This window comes from Protomyctophum parallelum (assembly GCF_964188405.1).
Source record: "Protomyctophum parallelum genome assembly, chromosome: 8".
Classification (NCBI taxonomy): Eukaryota; Metazoa; Chordata; class Actinopteri; order Myctophiformes; family Myctophidae; genus Protomyctophum; species Protomyctophum parallelum.
In genome coordinates, this window is record NC_139703.1 from 15,409,029 (window position 1) to 15,429,955 (window position 20,927).

A 20,927-nucleotide genomic window follows, 5' to 3' on the forward strand; every position below is an offset into this window, starting at 1 on the left:
ATCTACAAGCTCACAAGTCACAACACATCACATTGTGAGCTTGTAGATCAGCTAATTTTGGTGAAGAGATTTGGTGTAGACTCTGTTTTACAAAGACTAAAGGGTTTAAGTGGATAAGAAGGCAGAAAATAACCACTTTATAGTCCCAAATGTAAGTACAAACAATCAGCTTGAACGGCACAGCATAAACTTGTACTGGTGAATTCCTGACATACTTTTCTTATGAAGAGATTAGGTCAATGATGTATTAACATCAGACTGCAGATTCTTGATTACCAGGGGTAAATCGATGCGATTGGGCGGAAAAGTCTCATCATTCTTGCATATTTTTGAATCCGACCTCCGACGTTTACAAGTTTATCGAGATGAAGAAAGTCCCTACTCCCCACACAGTGACAGTGACAGCACTCACATGGTTACGCACAGACAGACAGAATATTCTGTAGGCTACATTGCAGTGTTTTTATGTGTTTCCTTAAGAAATTGATTAATGTAGGCCTACTCGTCCTCATATTTCGATGAGGGCTTCAGTCTCCTCATTCGACCACGTCTATCCACGGTAATGGGACATCTTTGCGCTGCGTAAAATATGCCTTCTCCGTCCACAACTGTGTTTCCTCATCATTCATCCGCCACATTGTTTGCTTCATTTTGCTTCATATTTGATGCGGGTTGCATTCACACCTGCAGTGAATCAAAGTCAGGTGCGTTGGAAGTGAAGTGAAACTCTCGTTTTTTGGCTTAGTAGAATGCGGTTCTTTGATCCGCATCAATCTAAATATAGTAGAAAATAGCAAATAAGTTTAGGGATAAGGGATAAGGGTGGATTACTGCATTACTTCGAGTTTTCTTCGACGGGGGCTCTGTTTCCGGCTGGGTTCTCCCTTAGAGATAGGGTTAGAAGTTCAGTCACACGAGAGTAGCGGACGGAAACCCAGACGTTTTCATTTCCAGGGAGAAAAACAAAGTCTGGGGCCGAGTCCACTTCAATTCGGCATACAGTAACGCAAACGTCGCTCACTCTCTGCTGATGTCTGATCATCTGCACCTTTGTTAAATTGATGCACACACACACACACACACACACACACACACACACACACACACACACACTCCTCTCTCTCTCTCTCTCTCTCTCTCTCTCTCTGTCGCTATGATTAATTAGTCTCATGTCCAGCGGCTGTGCCTATCTCCCGGCGGATCCTGCCGGGAGCTGCCTATGCCATAAAAAGCATATGAGTTCCAGTCTACACGAGAGAGACTCGTCTCGGGATCCCCCAGGAGGAAGTCACTAATTTCTCTGGAGAGGGAAGTCTGGAACACTCTGGTGGAGCTGTTGCCCCCGCGACCCGACTATGGATAAGCGGTTGAAGATGGATAGATGGATGGATGGACCTGCATTACTTAATTTACAAGAAGTCTACACAATTAGATTAGACAATTGCCCGTTATCTCTCCTATGGTATAACTATACCACATCAATACAGCATGGAATTGTGGACAACATCTTAGCCAACGATAAAATATTCTTTAGTTTTGGATCTGCGAGGCTAAATCTCATCAAATGGTGTTCCATGGTTCAAATGCTGAAATATTATGGACATGGATATGAAAAAGGTTGAAAACCACCATGTTCATTACATAACGGTTGGACAACTAGAAAAGGGCACTCTGAGTGCAGGTCTTGCCAACCTGGGTGGCCTACCCAAGGCTGCGTCAGTCATGAGTTGCAGCCTGCATGACATGAGCTGCGGGGAGGAATAGCATTTCTACAACATATAATTAATCTTTTGCACATCTGTGACCCACCCAGGGGCAGTGTGTCTTTGGAGCTAGGTGGAGCTAGAGGCTCCTCAACCTACGATTCCAATTGACCATTTGTGAAGTCTTGCCCATGTCTTCGGAGCAATGCTCCGAGGTGCGCTGGGGGTCGGGAGAGGGTTGCGGTTAGGTTTAGGTGTCTGCCCCGGGGGAGGTTAGGGTGAGGGTGAGGGTTGAGGTAGGTTGAAAGTACTGCACTCATGTCTTCGTGCCCAGTGGTTGCTGTTGCTTGGTTAAAATCCTCTCTCTCAATTGTTTCAGTACACACAAACACACACACACACACACACACACACACACACACACACACACACACACACACACACACACATGCACAGTTCAGCCACAATTCCTTTCCCTATATTCTTGTAGCCTATCTGCGTACATATCCATTACTTGCCCAAACTGGTCAGGCTACTACTTAGCCTCACTCCCCGAACCCTGCCCATTTTGACAGGCTGGAATGGCTTAGGGTTGTTGACGACAGTACAGCATCTTCCAATGGGTCTGGTCTATAGATTCTCTACACACCACCAAGATACCCATGTACCTGTGTAAATACTTCATTAATGTCAACAAAGTCCACACCCACAACACCAGAGGGAGTTCAACAAACCGCTCCTATGCCACAAAAATGTGGAACGCCCTACCAACAGTCATTAAGACATGCAAATCCCTTGACTCCTTCAAAACCGCTCTCAAAGGGCACCTATACAGACGGCTGCAATTCGAAACTGGCCCCGTAAATAAAGTCTGAGGGACCCCCTCCCCCCTTTTACTCTTACTGTATATGCTTTTTCCTTCCTTTATATGATGATTTCCTGTTATTTTAAGTGTATATTTGTACGTATCTAAATGTTCTGATTAATTGAAAATGGTGGACCCTGTTGTAAACAAGTGTAATGCTTTATCATGATGTTGTCCACAATAACAGTTTTTGTATTGACTTGTGCTTTCGTTTGAAATGTACCCATTCTGCATGCATACTGTGAAATACAAATTTCAATCAATCAATCAATCAATCTACAATGCAATGTGAGCTTGTATTGGCTATTTTCAAAGAAGATATTTGAATGTCAAGCAAAAACAGAAGAGTTCAAGAGTACGTATTAGAGCCCTGAGGGACTCTGTTCAACAAAATGTATGGTTTAAGACTTAAACCAGTGATTAGTGTGTATTCAATTATTGTAAAACGAGTACTTCTAGAGTGGGATCTGCACCATTCATGGCTTATTCTATTAGATATGTCCACTGTCTGAACCTGTTATTGTTAACATAGTGACATAATAAGCTTCATATAAAAAGTTATGAAAGCTTGCTTTCAATAAAGTAGGTGAGTACAATCCTCAGTGTTTATCCACTTGTACACTATTAAAACTCCAATCTGTAAGTTTCCTGTGTCACCCATTTGAACTATTTGAACAGTTACTTACTGGGCTTGTGAGCTTCGGGCAGAACTATACTTGTCAGCCGGTCCTACCTCAGTGGTTCAACATTTCAATCACCCCGAAATTAATATGTTTGGCCGCAGACGGCAGACCCCCACCCACCTGAAATGATTTAAATACCCATACAAGAAAATTTGTGTTAAAAAATAAAATAAAATAAAGATGTTATATGGACACCCTGGAGGGACGCTGGGGTTCCCCGGACTCCACTTTAACCTGCTGTGCTGTGCTAGTTATAATAATATAACACTATCAATGTAATTACATTCTCACTGGTTAAAATAACATTTTATTTTAATGGAATGTATTTTTGCACAAAATATTTCGGATTGCAGCTTTAACGCAGAGGATTTTATTGTGGACATGCAACTACTCCAGATGGCGCACTTATTACCATCACATCACGCCTTAATGCTCCCTGTGTATGCAGCAATGTTCCTGACTGTACTGTTCATCTGAGCTCTCTCTGTCTGTACGATGCGCCGATAGGACAGCACGAACCCTACGCACACTACACTGCTACACTACACTACACTGCAGTACAGGCTGTTCCCGGCGCTCGGCTGTCGACTCGGCACAGAACGGCACAGAACGGGTTACAGGTCAGGGTGTCTATTGGAACACAGTGTTCTCATCAGCGCAGCTACAGTACAGCCGGAACATTGTGTTACTTTGTGGCCACTTTCCAAGACCTGCCCTTAATTTTACACTAAACGCCCTCCCACTCGCCATATCCACGCCCCCCTCGGTGTCGTTTCAATTCTTTACTCCATGTGGTCGTTACTCTAGCATGTTGATCGTCATCAGAGTCGAACGTAAGGGGAAGAAAAAAAGGAAGAGGAGAAAAAAAGAAGAGAAGAAGCAATGGGCAGAACATTTAGTACCCTGGATATGAAGAGGGCGGGCTTGAATTAAGCGGAATCGACGCGGCTAAATCCTCGATACCGGCACGAATTTCAGCAGATCGCTGCTCAGCGTCGTTTGACAGAGGAATAAAGAAGGAACGAGAATAGTAAGTGGTTGTTTAATTGACTATTTTTGTATACATCGCTGGCTATCTGCTGTTAAACGGTTATAAAGTGAAATGTATATTGAATGAATGATGTCTGACACATGTCCTGTTAAACGGAACTCTCACACTCACACACAGACAAGCTTTCTACCAACAAGGCACGATGATCACTGAAGACATGATTAGGATGGTTAATTGTGGGGTCAGTTAAGGTTACAAGTTCTCTGGCAGACACGCACGCCACGCACGCGTGACACACACACACACACACACACACACACACACACACACACACACACACACACACACACACACACACACACACACACATTCAGAGCTACTTGGTACTTGGTTACCTGCAGCCAGGGGCAGGAGGATGAAGTCGATCTGTTTACTCCGGCTGCAGAACACCTTGTGCTTCTGTAGAGACAAACCATCTAAACATTACATAGGAATAAGGGAATAAGTATTTTACAAGTTAGCAGCCATTATCCTGGGGTTTATGGATATATATTTTACTTGTTGAAGACTTTAACGTTTTCCATTGATATAATTTTATTTGGCTCCTTTATGGTTCAGCATCTGAACAATTAAAGTTGTGACTGAGGCATAATAAGTTAATACATCAGGTGCTGAGGTTGATGGACATTTAAGAGGGACTTGAAGTGATCTCAAGCAATCTCAGAGATGGATTAGAAATGGTAAGGGCCATCATTTCATTCATTATATAACCTCTGCCGGAGTACTTTTGGCCAGTATGCCTTCAAATGGGGGGACACTGGACAAAAAGGCAAACCTTTATGTTTTGATATCCCTTAAAATACCCTCAAAATGAACTAGAGACCTAATTTCATTTAAACTCATGTTATCATTATGTTAGTATAATGCACATCCTCAAGGTAAAACATGAGAAATTACTGAGATGTGTTGCTACAAATTTCAGTTTAATGAAGGAGTAGAACTAATAAGCATTAATACGATGTTGCAGCTTCATAGTTACGCCTGTGTTTATCTTCACACTCACTAATTCTAGGCTACAACAAAATTGTCTAGAACACGCATAGTCAGGAGGATAAGAGACAATAGTTATTTCAGACAATGTGTCATTGTCTCTGCCATGCCAGCCTGGTTGTCAGTCTGTTATACACACAGTGTGTCTGAACATTTGCTCACGTGTAGATCATCACTAAAGCATTGACTGGTAATTGAGACGGTGGAAGAACGGAAGTAATTGTGGAGTAACCATGAATGTCGTTTTGTTTAGTTCTGTTCCTGCATTTCATGGTCTATGTCAGGGTAGGGTATTTTAATTCATCTTGTATTGTAAAAATAAATACAAAATAAAGGTAAAAACCTGTAATACACACACACACACACACACACACACACACACACACACACACACACACACACACACACACACACACACACACACACACACACACACACACGTATGTATACGTACTTATTATGTATTATATTTTTTCTCAGTGTAAAAAGACCTATAGATCCCCTGTTGTTTCATATTTAATTTTCATGGCAGTTTTTATAGGGCAAAACCGTCTTATTCTGGAACATTTGTTTTATTTATCATCACAAAATTACTACACTGCCAAAACATGAATATGAATAGAAAGGAACACAGTGAACTTTCATTAAGTTATTAATAATTTAAGAGAATAGTTTATGGGGGTGATATATGTGCTTATTATATACACCAAAGATGCTTGTGTCGTAACTAAGTGGGTTTGAGAATGGTGAACACCATCGGGCTGTGCCAGGAAACGGAACAGAAGGAACACAGTGTTCACACACACACACACACACACACACACACACACACACACACACACACACACACACACACACACACACACACACACACACACACACACACACACACACACACACACACACACGTCACACACACACACACACACACACACACACACACACACACACACACACACACACACACGCACATGCACACGCACATAAATAAATACAATTCTACAAATAACATAGTGCGCCCTATCTAATCGGAAGTTCCATTTATTAATATTTTACTTAATTTAAGTGACAAATATAGAAAAACAGACGTTTTTGCTAAATCAGACTCTGGCAGGGATGCATGGCTCATGGAGATTATATTTAGTACAGCTGAATATACTACATTTAGTTACCGCCAGTCAGTAAGGTGTGTGTGCAACCCTCACCCACGCTGTCTCACGCTATTACAGAAAATACAGTCTTTCTTCACTCAATTTGGTAAATTGAATGCTAAATACCAAGCTCCTATACTCAGTAGAAAATATGTGATTATGCTCTCTGTAACATCATTTTAGTCTTCTGTTATTCTGCTTTGCAAATATACAGTATATATGCACATTATGGCCTACTGTTACACACAATATTCAATAATAAGAAATGCAGCAATTACTATTTCATTTCTTAGTAGTTCTCAGATCTGTCTGTCTGTCTATCTACTGGTTCGTGAACATGGATATTTGGGGTAGCTAGTAGGAGTGTGCTGTGTGTAAACTGCACTTCATGATTCATAGCGACATATTCTAATAAAGGCTTTAGATGCCAAAGATCAGATATTCTTTGGACCTACAAAATCCATCGTGCATTCATTAACTGTATTTGAAATGAGTGACAAAAAGATAATTTGGGTTTTCTTTTCATCAAATTGCTAAACATTTTTCTCAACAGAATATTATATCTGTTGTTCTTTTTACAATTGCAGCGTGGATTTCAAGATTATTATTATTTTTTATGGACAAAGCTGTAAATGTAACCAAATTTGGATACATTTGTACACTCTAAGAGTTAAAGTAACACTCAGTCAGAGCTTTACACTATACCTTTGATAGGCACTAGGCAGACGTGTCATGAAGAATTTCCATGCAGTGCTGTGTATCCATAAAGATGCGTTGCCTAGTTTGCATCTATTGGATTCAGACCAGTCTGAAGTAGAATTTGACAAATGTTGACCAATCATAAATTATATTGATCAGTATACATAAATTGTTATTTTAGACCACATTGTAAGACTTAAGACTGTTCCTCCGTTGGTCCTCTAGTGGTAGTATTGACTTAGTTACCATCTTTCAAATGTTTATGTACGGACTCACTTTCTTTCATGCTACTGTGATAAACAACCATTGTTAACAAAATACTTATTGAACATGTTATGTTGGAATGGAAATGTTCACTGGACTTTAATTTACTGTCCTGTTTTCTCATTCACTGTTTTGGTTACATGTTTCTTGCTAACTTGTTGGCCAGACAAATATTGAATTAGGATTATTAGTAATATGGTATGATATCTGGCCAACATGATAACACCTGTGAGCAGATTTTATACCAATAAGACCTGCTGTCATTGCCCATGGCTAATCAGTAAATGGGTTTTGACAGTATGTTTAACATTGATAGCAGCTAGATTTTTACATTATTTATGATATTAGTATTTCATAGTTTGTCATTATCCATTAAAGTGTGATGTCTATTAATGTACACAGTATCAGGCCCCTGTCAGTGTCAATTTATAGTTTAATAATGAACACAGTTAAGTTCTGCAATTTATGTATTGCTATAATATCCAATTTACATTATATTTGAATGTTCATATAACACGTTGTAAATGTTGTATACAGACTGTAACATGTTATTGTTTATTGTTGTTAGATAATCTCATAGTTATCAGTTTATCTGGATGATTATATCAGTATCTTTAAACACTATTCCTGTGGTTTCGCTTTATTTGATTGGCAGAATTCCAAGAAAAATAGGAGAGTTTGGTTATAGCCTATCATGTGATAAGTGAACAGCCAGATTTGAACCCCTGACATCACAAATATCACATGCACCATAACAGATACTGTACCACACTCATCTACAGTGAAATCATACAATGCTGTTTTGTTTACGCTGTTTGCCAGTGTTCCCAGGCTGACTTTGTGTGTGTGTGTGTGTGTGTGTGTGTGTGTGTGTGCGCGCGCGTGCGTGCGCACTTACATTATGATCCTTGCAAAATAAATGTCTGAGTGTCTATGAAGTATTATAATACTTGGCCGTATAAGCCATTATAAAATGTGTTAAGATTATTGTTATGAAGAATGGTTATCGTTATGGTTATTTATGAATTCTTACTATATTTATACTGTACAATAAGCATATTATAAGTTTAATGCATTATAGACATGGGATACGTAGCAAGTGTAGTTTTTCCAATTTGTTCCAACTTTGAGGAAGACTTGCTTGGAGTGACATATTGTCCCATGTATAGCATATCCTTCCTCACAGTCTCTGTAAAGTCCACACACATCCAATATTTGCCTTCCATGTGCTACTGTACATTCTCCTTTTTGCAATGCACCTCACGAGGTCCCTCATGAGGTGGATCTTTCTAACCATGCTTCAGAAGGTAATGAATATAAACAGGAGAGGTACTTTGCAGGCAAGATGAAATGATTACACTGTATTATTTAGAGCTATTAAATGTCAAACACTATGCTTACCACTGAGTCATCCACAACAACTTGTGTGTCAAGCAAGCGTTTGACCACAGAGCAGTTTTGTAAAATGAACTAGTCGTGTTTTCTTCCACGTGTGGGGGGGGGGGGGGGGGGGGGGGGGGGGCACACGCGCATACACACACACACACACACACACACACACACACACACACACACACACACACACACACACACACTGCCTCACCCCCAGAACTTACTTGACACTCAAGTTCATGCTGCTCACTCCAATCCTGCACTTTGTATTAAGTCGCTCTGAATAAGGCGTCTGATAGATGCCTAAAGTATGAATTGTAACTCAACCACACAATGGAGATTGCTATCTGGCATTACTTGATAGAGCACTTAATGTGCACATGAGAACAATTTGTGGCACCTGTTGCATTAGGAGGTCTGGCCATTAGGGAAAATGTCAACATGCCACAGATTTGGGGACGAGTCCGAGCGACTATACAATCTAATGTGCAGTTATACCACATTTGTAGGCCTGTAGCAAGGAGGCATCACATAATCTAGAGTGGTCCCCAATTTCCCTTTAGAAAGGTGCTAGTTGCCAAAAAGTCCCGACAGTACTCGAATGGTATGCTTTTTTTTCTTGTCAAGTCTGGCTGTGAAATGTTCTACAGTGCAAGAGAAGGCTGCCATGCATTGTCCAAGAAAAGTCGACCCCCAGTGCAGATTTGCCGAATGGTGGTGGTGGTGGGGTGTGTTGTCTAACAACATGCCGGTTCAAAATCTCCCATCTGTCTTCAATTGTATTGAGATCTGGTGACTGCAAAGGCATAGCATATATAATACTCATTAAAGCATTCAGTCAGTGACCCCTTGTGGCCTGTAGAAGGGGTTTTGTCATTCTCTAAGAGATCATTCCCACTGGGATACAAGTGTTTAATCATAGGATAGAGGCAATCACTTTGTATTGATTTGCAGTGACCCAGAGTCTATGGGGACAAGTGGACGCCCCTCCCCCCACCCCAACAGCCCACTTCTCAGGAATATGGTGAAGGATGACTCATCTAATCTAACCATGTTCACTTTTTTCCTCAAATCTCTGCCTACGGTTTTACTGCATTTTTACTATAACATCCCTCTCTTAAGTCCTTGTCAACAGACTGTTGAATCGTATGTCGTAAAATCTAATTATCTTTTCCCCTGGATTCCTTGGGTCATGACGCATCTCCCTATATAGGCCACGCCCATTTCCGTCAGTGTAGATTTTCCGCAATTTTTAATTTTTATTGAAAACACACTTTTCGCTCCTCCTACATATTTTGTACAAATCTCACAGAAATCGGTACACATGATCTCCGGACCTATCCGATTAAAACAATACAGGTAGGCCCAGGCCGTAGCGTAACGGTCTGGGCACCGGACTGGTGATCCAGTCGCGGTGTGCCGCGGGTTCGACTCCCGGACCCGACACGGCCCCTACCGCATGTCATCCCCCATCCCGTTTCCTGTCAGCCTACTTTCTATCCCTTAAAAAATCAATAAAGGCGTAAGCCGCAAAAAAATATCTTAAAAAAACGAACAAAAAAAAACACTACAGGTAGAATTTTGATAGTGCGTATCGTTGGTTAGGCCATAATCGGCTTCCGAATTTAGTGGGATGGGCCTATTTCACAAAAAACGCCACAAATCACGAACGGAATGTCCAGTCCATCCCAAATTTTAATCACCTGTCGCGGGTGGATTAATCAACCCAGAGCCAAAAGCAATTCCATTTTCATCCATAGGGGCGCCGTAAATGCAAAACATTTAACCGTTTGTTGCAGAAAAATGATTTTCGGGGGGATAAAACTTACACATGATCACAGGGGTGACGTGACAATGTAACTGGCTAGCCAGATTTGTGAGAGGGGCCAATATAAGTGATTGCGGCAACCACACTGCAATTTTTCAAAATGTGCGACTTTTCTAGTCTTTTCCACAGATCGAAATAAAGATGACACTTTAGTCACTGTTATTACTTCCTACTAAACAGGAGCAATAACATGACACACTGAGTGGAAGAACAAATGAAATACACTCTACAACCAAATATGCGCATAATCCTGTTTAGGGACATCTGTTTAGGTTTAGGCATGTCAGATGCAACAAGACATGACATCAAACATAAAGTGCCCTGTTGGTAAGCATTTAAAACAGATTGAATGTGTGATCGAGTGAAACATTGTCTGAAAACAGTTACTTAACCTATTAAATCCTCTGTACTATATATATACAATCATACAAATATACAGTATGCATCTGACCTATGTTGGCTCTGTACCCCCCTCTACATCAGTCTTCTTCTTACGTATATCATCAGATGGCCAACTCAGTGTCATACAACCACGCCCTCATCTCCGGTCCGAAGTCGAAAAGGCCAGCTTCTGAGGGTGGACTGTATAGGGGGAAGTCAGTGATTATGTGTTCGGCAGTCTGTTCAGGCTCACCACACTCGCATTCCGCACTGATAGCCCCCACTTCTTCATAGATGACTTAAAGCGTCCAATGCCAGAGCGCAGAAGGTTCAGCGAGGTCCCTAGATGGCGTGGCATGTCTTCTCCTTTAACACCACCTGCTGGGTCCCAGATGTATCGTTGGATGCGGGAGGGTCCAACCGTCTCCCACGACTGTTTCCAGGATGCTGCCAGCCAGGCGTCTCTGGACAAGTCCTCAGGAATAGACTGTAGCATCTCTTGTGCTGCCTTGTTGTAGGGATGGCGAGACTTGAGCCTGCCTGGTGGTGATGCTGTTGTGGTTTTGTGCAGGATGTGCCAGTCGTACTTCTGGGCTTTTCTTGCCAGGGCGGGGGTAGCCGCATCCCGTCGGAGACTGGCTGGGGTGATTCCAGCTAGGACTGGCAGGGTCCAGACAACCAGTTACTATCTGGAGGGCGCTGTTAATGACAGTAACTACCTTGTGCACATGTGGACTTCTGCTTTGGGCAGGGGCACAGTATTCTGCTACGGGTAGGACCCGTGCATATGCGTAGGGTCTGGGGGTGAAACACCCCAAGTCGAATCCACCAGGCGGCGAGACTCTTGTCTGTTGTCTTGGCCTTCACTTCATCCAGGTGTTGCTTGTAGGACAGTGTCAGGTCCAAGCATATGCCAAGGTACTTTGGGACTTGCTGGAAGTTGGAACTCCAGGCGGTTGTTGCCAACATTCACGTCCAGTTCCCTTCTAGCTTCCCGGTTGTTGAGATGGTAAGCAGACACTGTTTTCAGTATTTGCCCATGTTGAGCTGAAGGTGCCACTTCTGGAGGTAGTCTGTCAGGATGCCCATGTCTCGGTTGAGGCCATCTTCCATCGCCTCCCGTGTTTTTGCGTCGAAGCATGATGGCCAAGTTGTCCGCATAGCCGTACTTGGTTGATGTTGTATCCGGCAGGTCCTGAATGTAGATGTTAAACAACATTTGTGAGAAGACGGAGCCTTGTAGGGCACCATTCTTCAATCTTCTGAGTCTACTGGTCTGGCCGTCACTGGTCTGTAGGATGAAACTACGGTCGTCTCCATGATGAACCTCACCATGTGCCAGTCTGACATCAGTCTGATGTTTCGTCATCACCCCTACAAAATAATGGGCACTTCAGAGAGACTACCTAAATAAAATACTGGCACACTCGTCTTTTTCACAGTCAAACAGGTTTGACTCTAAGGAAGACGCAAATGCATTATTTTTGCAGGGGTGACTGACGTTTTGTTACTGCAAAATAATGAATACGTGCAAACCACTCGAGTGCTTCGATATCTTATTTGGTAGTCTCTCCTGAAGTGCCCAGGTATTTTTCTTTCTTATACTGGAATAGCATTCATTCATAGTCTATCTATATGTAACTTGTTAAACGCTTCGTTTACATTGATGCTTACATGACATTAAATACCAACTTGAGTATTTTTCTGTGTTTGCAGATTGCACAGCAGTAGTGTGTGATGCCCAGATGCGGACATGACCACTGATAAAGACTTGTCTATGGATGGCCATGCAGCTGTAGCTGTGTTTTCTGCAAAAGGCGTGGACATAACACCTAATAAAGACCAAGGCGTATTCAAGGTATGTATTCACATATCAGAAAGCAAGTTCTATAGGAAGGGAATATATGCAGTACTATATTGTATTGTGTGTATATTGCACATGCTAACACACACACACACACACACACACACACACACACACACACACACACACACACACACACACACACACACACACACACGTCGTCTCTGACTCTGCAGGTTGTGAAACGTCAGGGTTTGGATGGAGACAGACCTATGATCGGGGACAGGGTGACTGTCCACTACACTGGCAAGCTGCTCAATGGGAAGAAGTTTGACTCCAGTCTAGATCGCAAAGAGCCTTTTTGCTTCAACTTGGGAAAAGGTGGGTATCTGTTTCTACAGCTCATCCTGTGCCACTGATACATTTGATATATTTTCATTTCTTGAACTTTAATAGCTGAAGAATTGCTAAAGAGTTGTTCCATTGTTCTCTGAGCACCATGTCACTGAAGATGTACTGTATATCTATGTAGGCCTATCTATGGTTAATAATACCCACACCCATAACAATCCCTCCAACCATTGAATATCCCTTTTTTATTTTTCACAGGACAAGTCATCAAGGCCTGGGATATGAGTGTGATGTCTATGCAGAGGGGAGAGGTCTGCATGCTACTCTGTAAACCTGAATATGCCTATGGGGCAGCTGGGAACCCCCCCAAAATCCCCCCTAACTCTTCACTACTGTTTGAGGTGGGTATATCATGATGCTGCTGTGTTTTGGGTGAGAATGACATGCATGTCTCTCCCCTTCTCTCTCCCCCTCTTTCCTGTCTATCTTCACTTGATACTATCAATAAAGGCAGAAAAGCCAAAAACAAATCTTTAAAAAAAAGAGAATGACATGACATGACATATCTTTTATGTACACTACTAACTAGGACTAATACACATAATTACTGTACGCTTCTTTTTTAAATTTATTGTTGCTATTATGCTATATTTTTCTAGCACACAGCTAACTCAACAGACTGGCTGAGTAAACAGGCACTAGTCTCTGTCAGGAAATTGACAATTGAAATTGAGAAGTTGTTCAAATTATTAAACAGTTTTAATTAAAATGTGTCTATGATTTTCATGTTGCCATATTTGTAACTGTTCTAGAAAAGCAATAAGCCACGTGAGGTCTCAGTTTACCTCTGTTGTATAATGGCTGACAGCAGGGGCGCTGATTTGTGATTTTGCCGGTGGGTGCTCAACCAAACGATTCCGTATGAATGAAGGCGTGTTCGGTAAATGTATCCTTATCTTCAGGTGGAGCTGCTCAATTTCGAAGGAGAGTTGCTTACAGATGATGGCGGCATCATGAGAAGAATCAAGGTCAGAGGGGATGGTTATTCCAACCCCAATGATGGAGCAACTGTTGAGGGTAACTTCCTCCTTTCCTTATGTTTCTGTGGTTTATTACTGTCTGCCAATGTAATTAATTACTAGAATCTCGCGCTCGTGTCTAACACCAGGTGGTCCGAGTTGTTGTTGTTTCTCCGTGAATATTGTGTGTCCGAGTGAGAGACACACACAAACCGTACATTTTGAACGAAGGCAGACAGCGATGTGTGTTTGACCACAGACCGTGTTCTGTGTTGTTGTTTTTTCTCTGTGAATAAGAGAGAGAAAGAGAGATAATCCAAGTGCGTCCGTGGTGGTGTTGTTTCATCGTAGTTGTGGGAAAGCCCTGCGGTGGCCACTGACCGTCTTTTGTCCGTGCTGGGTACCTTTCCCTTGTTCGATGCGATACAGAAAAGGGCTTTTTACTTTCACTTTCAACACCGAGTGACAGATTGCTGCTTGTAGGAAAGCCTGATTGGCCAGTAGTCGCACACCCACCCAGCTGCGTAGAGGTAACGTCAGTGACGTATCACGGGCAGAAAGCACAGGCATAAATGGCACTTTCGCACATACGTCACGGCCTATGACTTTGCTATCTGAACTGGTGCACAAAGTTGTGCACTCCATGGGCACAACATCGTGGGTGTGGAATTCTCTCAAATGTAATAATAGATTGTGAGAAATAACTGAAATGAGCAGGGATTTGACATTTTGTGAAAATCTGCCCAAAATAGGGATGCCAGGGTTTTTGTGGTTAACTTATGTTCAGTTTTGAAGTTCTATATTGTTCTATGCATATTTCAGTGCACCTGGAGGGCCGCTGTGGGGATCGTTTGTTTGACTCCAGGGATGTCCGTTTCATCGTTGGTGAGGGAGAGGATAAGGGGATTCCTCTGGGAGTTGATCGGGCCATGGAGAAGATGCAGAAAGGAGAGTGCTGCATAATTTACTTAAAATCCAAGTAAGTGTTTTTGCCAATCCTTATGCCAACTCACTTGACAGGGACTACCCCTGTCTTCGATATCCCACGCTGTAGGGGATATCACGAACAGGGACTACCCCTGTCCTCGATATCCCCTACGCTGTAGGCAGTGCAGAAACCCGTCCACCAGTGACATCATCGATGGGGAATCCAAGCAAATAGAAACTGCAGGCTTTCTAGTCCCTTGTTGCAATGCGAAAATGGAAGCCATCGTTAAAAAGATTCTGCCTAACAATGATGTCACTGGTGCTGCAAATGAATATTCCATATTCGAAGGAATATTTGAATATAAAATATAATAGAATAATCAACTTTTTGAAATTAAGGTTTGAACAAAAGAAATATCAATAAAAGTGGAAGGGTTTCTGAACTGCCCACAGCTCTCCTATGAGACACAGACTGAGTAGAATTATTTTTGGCATTTTATCATGTTTATTAATGAGGACCTATTATATGAAGATAGGTTGAAAAGTGGTCCTTTAATAATAGAATGAATTAATACAATTTTATGAATTCTAATTATGCAGCTACTGTATAAACACATTCATGTTGTAGACAGTAACCCAGATGGATCTTCATATAGTCAAGCAGAAGGCTGTTGGCAGTTGGTGAAAACATTTGTGGGCCAAATGGTGACTTCCACACAATGGAGCCCTGAGTGTTCATTTAACTCTGATGTACAAATGGAACCAGTTGGCCCATAGGTGTCCATTTGTTTCCATTTGTACATTCTTGGGAGTTAAAGTAACACTCGGGATTTCACTGTGCATAGGCCAATTTGGCAACTGTTGTTGACGACTACATGGAGTGCAGCAAAAATTTAAATAAAGGGGAAAAAGCCCCTAAAAGACCATGCTGCTTCTTACACTCACTGACTGGATGAAAGTGGTTTGAACCGACATTGCCATCCTTAGAGCTCTGCGGTCTCAGTAGTGGGGCTAAAATTAAAACAAACAAAAAAACATTACATGAAATGTATTTAGATTGTATTGATAGAGCATTGTTCCCCAAACAGTGGGTCAAGACACATCTTTGGGTCGCAGGCCAAATGTTATGGGTCGCGACTCGCGAGTAAATATGCCCTTTATTTTTTCCGTTTCCTACATAACAAAAGTTTAAACAAAAAATCGATTAAAATAAATCCATAAATGTGCTTTATAAATAAAATGTACTTAACTTGAGAATTTCGGGGTAAGCTATATATCGCATTTTCACTCGAGATAGAGTAAAGGTCAAGGGGTCCCCAAAATCAGTAGGGTTCTTTTTTTAACCACAGGGTGGTACTATAGGAAAGGTCATGCAGTTACTCAAATGGTTAAGGTTCATCCCAGGGGGACAGTGAAGCCAATAGTGTCCGAAGCCAGTAGGAAATCCTGACTTCCTGAAAGTTCATATAATGGCCTGTTGTTTGGGCCCAAAAAAACACATAGAGGTCCATGTATTTGGGCCCAACTTCACCTAGAGTCCTAGACTGTATTACCTTAATAAACATGGTCATGAATACTTGAATGCTTCCAGTCACTAGTTTAAAGTCTAATTTCTCATGTCATAATATTCTTTTTGGAAAATGATGGTCCCATTTATTAAAAGAATGACCATAAAGTCGATTATGTTCTGAGTGGCGTGGCTACCTTTACAGTCTATGATCGGGATCCACCCCCCGCTCGAGTCAAAATAAAAACCAACGAAGAAGAAGGAGGGAAGTCCCGCCTCGTTAGAAAGATGGCGATTTACAATTCAAGGACTGACAGGCTTCATCTTACGTCCATATCAGACCCGGATACAGACAAACGCTTTGTCCATATTTCTTTTACAGTCTATGGTTCATCCTCAAATTCAAAATGTATGTCCAGTTCCTGCCATTACATTTTCAGATACCTTGTGTGCAAATGGAGATTTTGGCCCAAACCTTCATGCCCAGGGAGCATGAAGGTGCACAGTAAATTGCATGCCAATTGAGCCTGTAGCGTTTGAGATGTCTAATGTCTTGTGTGAGACCAAAGTATTGGCATGACTGACCGAGGGACCAGCTGATCCACCCTCAGAAAAAACTAAACAAATTAAACATTACTTTTTGTGTTTTGGTGATTCTTGATATCTGTTTGAAAATGCTCATGCTCAGTCACTCGGTCTCTGTTTTTGTAGGTATGGCTTTGGAAAAGAGGGCAAACCAGAGTACAAGATTGGACCAAACACAGAGCTTGTATATGAAGTCACCCTTAAAGATTTTCAGAAGGTGAGTTTCACCTCAGTTTAGAAATTTACAACCCAAATAAAAGATTACTAAGGCTGTTGATAAGCAGCTCAGCTGAAATATAGGAAAAAGTTTCCATGTGTCAGCCTTTCTGAAAATGAAGAAACATAATTTCAAATCTTATGACACTAACTGAATCTTTCCTTAAGGCCAAAGAATCCTGGGAAATGGAATTGAATGAAAAGCTGGATTTGTCTGCTAGAGTTAAGCACAAAGGGAATCAATATTTCAAGGTACATTTGAGTTGACCCTTATCTATTCGCATCCTCTTATCATGTTAAGATAATGAAAACAAGTAGCTGTTAATTAAAGCATGCAATCATTATTGTTTTCCTTCTAGGCAGGACAGTTCTTTCAGGCAGTCATCCAGTACCAACGAATTGTTTCCTGGCTGGAGATGGAGTGTGGCGCTGGGATGGAGCAGCAGAAAAGGATCCAAGAATTACTTCTGATGTCCCAGCTCAATCTAGCTCTGTGTTTCTTGCGACTAAAGGAACTTTCACATGTAGTAGAGAACTGCAACAAGGTTAGTAGCACACACACACATGAGTACACTTACTGTGTATGTGTGATTGTGTGAAAGATACTAAATCTGTAGGCACATAAAGATTTCTAATTCCATGTTTCCACGTTGAGTCAAATGATATTCTGCACCTGCATACTTTTCATAGTGATGTTCTAAGATTCATCCTGGTGGAACATCTGAGAGCCTTTATTCTGCAAATAATAGTGCACTGCTTACCAGTGCAATACATACAGACTGAATGTACATGTTGTATTTGTTCCATTTCTCTGGATGAGTGCATCTGCAACCAGTTACAATGTGTGTACTGTATGTCTGTCTGTCAGGTGATTGAGCTTGATGGGAAGAATGAGAAGGCTTTGTATCGGCGAGGAGAAGCCCATCTCCTTCGAAATGAGTTTAGCCTTGCCATGGCGGACTTTAGGCATGTGCTGCAAGTCAACTCCTCAAACCGAGCAGCCCGTGCTCAGATCTCCATATGCCAGCTCAAAATGAGGGAGCATCATGAACGAGACAAAAGGATCTATGCCAACATGTTCCAGAAATTTGCGGAACATGATGCAAAGGTCTGTAAATTGTGTTGCTTCAACGAACCACTTGAGCCTTATACTTTGTCTTGCATCGCTGAGAAAATCGGTGATCTACAGGCTCACAACATGGTACGGTGCAGCGCGTTATGAGTTTGTAGATCAGCTATTTTCGCAATGTGAGAATATTCTTTAAGGTTTCGTCCATAATGGCATGCCTAAAATACGGATGCCAGGTTGAAAGTTGATTAATGTGTAAAAACATGGAATGTTTCTCAACTGTTATGTGGAAAACTAATTGTGTGATTTCATATTGATCCTATGCATTCGTCATTTGTCTTGTGATCACCATCTTTATTATTATTATTGCACATTACTGTGTTAAAACTGTGTGAATATTCATGATAGAACTCCCTCTCATGTCATAGGTTTTAGATTAACTTGTTGTGATGTCATACTGCCACCTAATGGCCATTGTGTTTATGGCGTCATGCTGGTATCCCTTTAACTTGCATTAAATTATGGCTATTAAAAACTTCTTCATATATAGGTAAACACCAATCATACATTTGTAATGGTTTAATCTATGGAAAGACATTTAGTAAATGTTTCCATACCGATGGTTCACAGTCTATTTCCGAACATTGCATTTCTAAAGTTTGTATTTCATCTCATGGTTGCTATCCAGGTTGGGAAGATGAAGAGGAGAAGGGATGAGAGCTTGAAGAGCAACATGAACGGTGAAGTGGGAATTAAACGACGACGGAGGAGTCAGGATTTTCCCTGATGAAAATGACATCTGAACGGCGGGAAAGGAAGGCAGGCCTCCCTTTGCTTCCAAAACAGACCCCAGGGGTCGAGGCAGGAATGGAGTTGTACAAACCCCACGCACTTATCCAAACCTCATTAGCCCCCCAAGCACTGTTTCTGAAAAAGAAACAGCATGTGAGCAAGGACGATTGCAAGCCAAAAAGCATCGCTTCTGTCACATGGACTGTGCATCAGCCACACAATGCACCTTCAAATACAGCCAGTGCTGCAGCCTGTGTTCTGTTCTTTGTAAAACAGAATGAATCCCAGTGTGATGCGTGATTAAATTATGATAGTTCTGTGATCAGTTTTGGCCACTTCTTTTTGGAAAGATGTCATTACTTCATTTTAGTTCAAAATGAGTGTAATTGGATTTCCAATGTCCTTAGGCTTCTATTCAGAGTGGAACACAGGTAAGCCAGGACAGATGGTATTCAGTTCCAAAAGTGCACATGTTGGTACTGAGACCTCAGAGTTGTCTTTGCTGTAACTTTTTTTTTTCTTTTTTTGTATCCAGACTTGAAATTTAACGTATTTTCATAATGTGCAGTGCAATATCTACTATGGATAAAAGGTGGAATAACTCTTGTGAACCTAGTGGTATTTTGAAGAAAACCCAATAAGAAATCTACTTGTACGTGTGTCAATAAACCAAGACAACTTGACCATAACTAATTTGAATCATTAAATACAATACTCTGAATGTCAGTAAATGTTTCTTCAGTTTATATTATATTTTCCAGATTACACACCACCCCATTTTAGAGCTCTGCACCTGTAAAACAGGACTAAGCATAGTTAACAGTTTGCATGTTGCTTTGTCTGAAGAACACATGGCTTAGGTAAGCCAGCTCTGAATAGGAGCCTAGTTTTCATGCAAAGTACAGCAAAGTAGTGGAGCACAACGTATTATGACTGGCAAAGCAGCTAAGGTTGGCAAAGTCCATCACAGTACTACTGAAGTGAACCGTATAATAACCTCAACCAAATCACCCCATATCACAGCTGTGTATTGGTACTAATTCTTGTATGCTACTCTACACTGTGAGTACCACCCTCTTAAAAACAGGAAGTCAATCACAGGAAAAGTCAATGAAGCTTTAAGTATGAATCATCAAAACAGCTGTCCCCTCTAAATCGTCCCTGTAATCTTTGTATTTTCCACAACATTTTTAGAAAATCTGGTTATGTGACTAAAGCAATTTACTGTTTTTGCTTGCCTTTTTAGTCCAGCAACAGTCAACTCTTTAGGCCACTGAATTTAATTTCTTATGTGTGTTAAATTGTGGACAATAATGCACTTTTGCTAAGATTGTAAAACCACCGCTATTGTCTTTAAACACAGTTTTGTCAAGTAAACCACATCAATCCAAGCCTGGATAAGATCTTGGCTATACATTTTTCATTTTCTTAAACCCTTAGTTGGTTTTCACACCTTTGGTGTCTTACATACTTTGTGTAAAAAGGCCTGTACGTTCAACAACGAATTGTGGTTGTTTGTGTATGGGTGTGTGTGTGCGTGTGTATGGTAACATTTGTCAAAGAATTTAAATATACAGTAGTTTCTGTTGGGAATTGTAAACCTGTATCTTTTTTAAGGGACTATCAATAAGTGTTTTAAATGTTGCTGTA

At 41.4% G+C, this 20,927-nt stretch overlaps 1 protein-coding gene across 1 annotated transcript; it reads left to right on the forward strand.

Moving 5' to 3' along the window:
- The first annotated feature begins 4,034 nt into the window (after window positions 1-4,034).
- Window positions 4,035-19,599, forward strand: fkbp5 (FKBP prolyl isomerase 5). The gene is made up of 11 exons (XM_083771793.1): window positions 4,035-4,281; window positions 12,724-12,865; window positions 13,048-13,192; window positions 13,421-13,563; window positions 14,125-14,239; window positions 15,004-15,160; window positions 17,327-17,417; window positions 17,585-17,668; window positions 17,776-17,961; window positions 18,285-18,524; window positions 19,174-19,599. Exons 2-11 carry the CDS (start codon window positions 12,761-12,763, stop codon window positions 19,270-19,272), a joined length of 1,365 nt encoding a protein of 454 aa, XP_083627919.1. The 5' UTR covers window positions 4,035-4,281; window positions 12,724-12,760; the 3' UTR covers window positions 19,273-19,599.
- Window positions 19,600-20,927: the final 1,328 nt, after the last annotated feature.

What these genes read in the sequence shown, in the direction of transcription:
- fkbp5 (XM_083771793.1), top strand. Translation starts at nt 12,761, where the DNA reads ATGACCACTGATAAAGACTTGTCTATGGATGGCCATGCAGCTGTAGCT. An exon ending in TTGCTTCAACTTGGGAAAAG is followed by an intron (nt 13,193 to 13,420) that starts GTGGGTATCTGT and finishes TATTTTTCACAG; the next exon opens with GACAAGTCATCAAGGCCTGG. An exon ending in TTGCGGAACATGATGCAAAG is followed by an intron (nt 18,525 to 19,173) that starts GTCTGTAAATTG and finishes GTTGCTATCCAG; the next exon opens with GTTGGGAAGATGAAGAGGAG.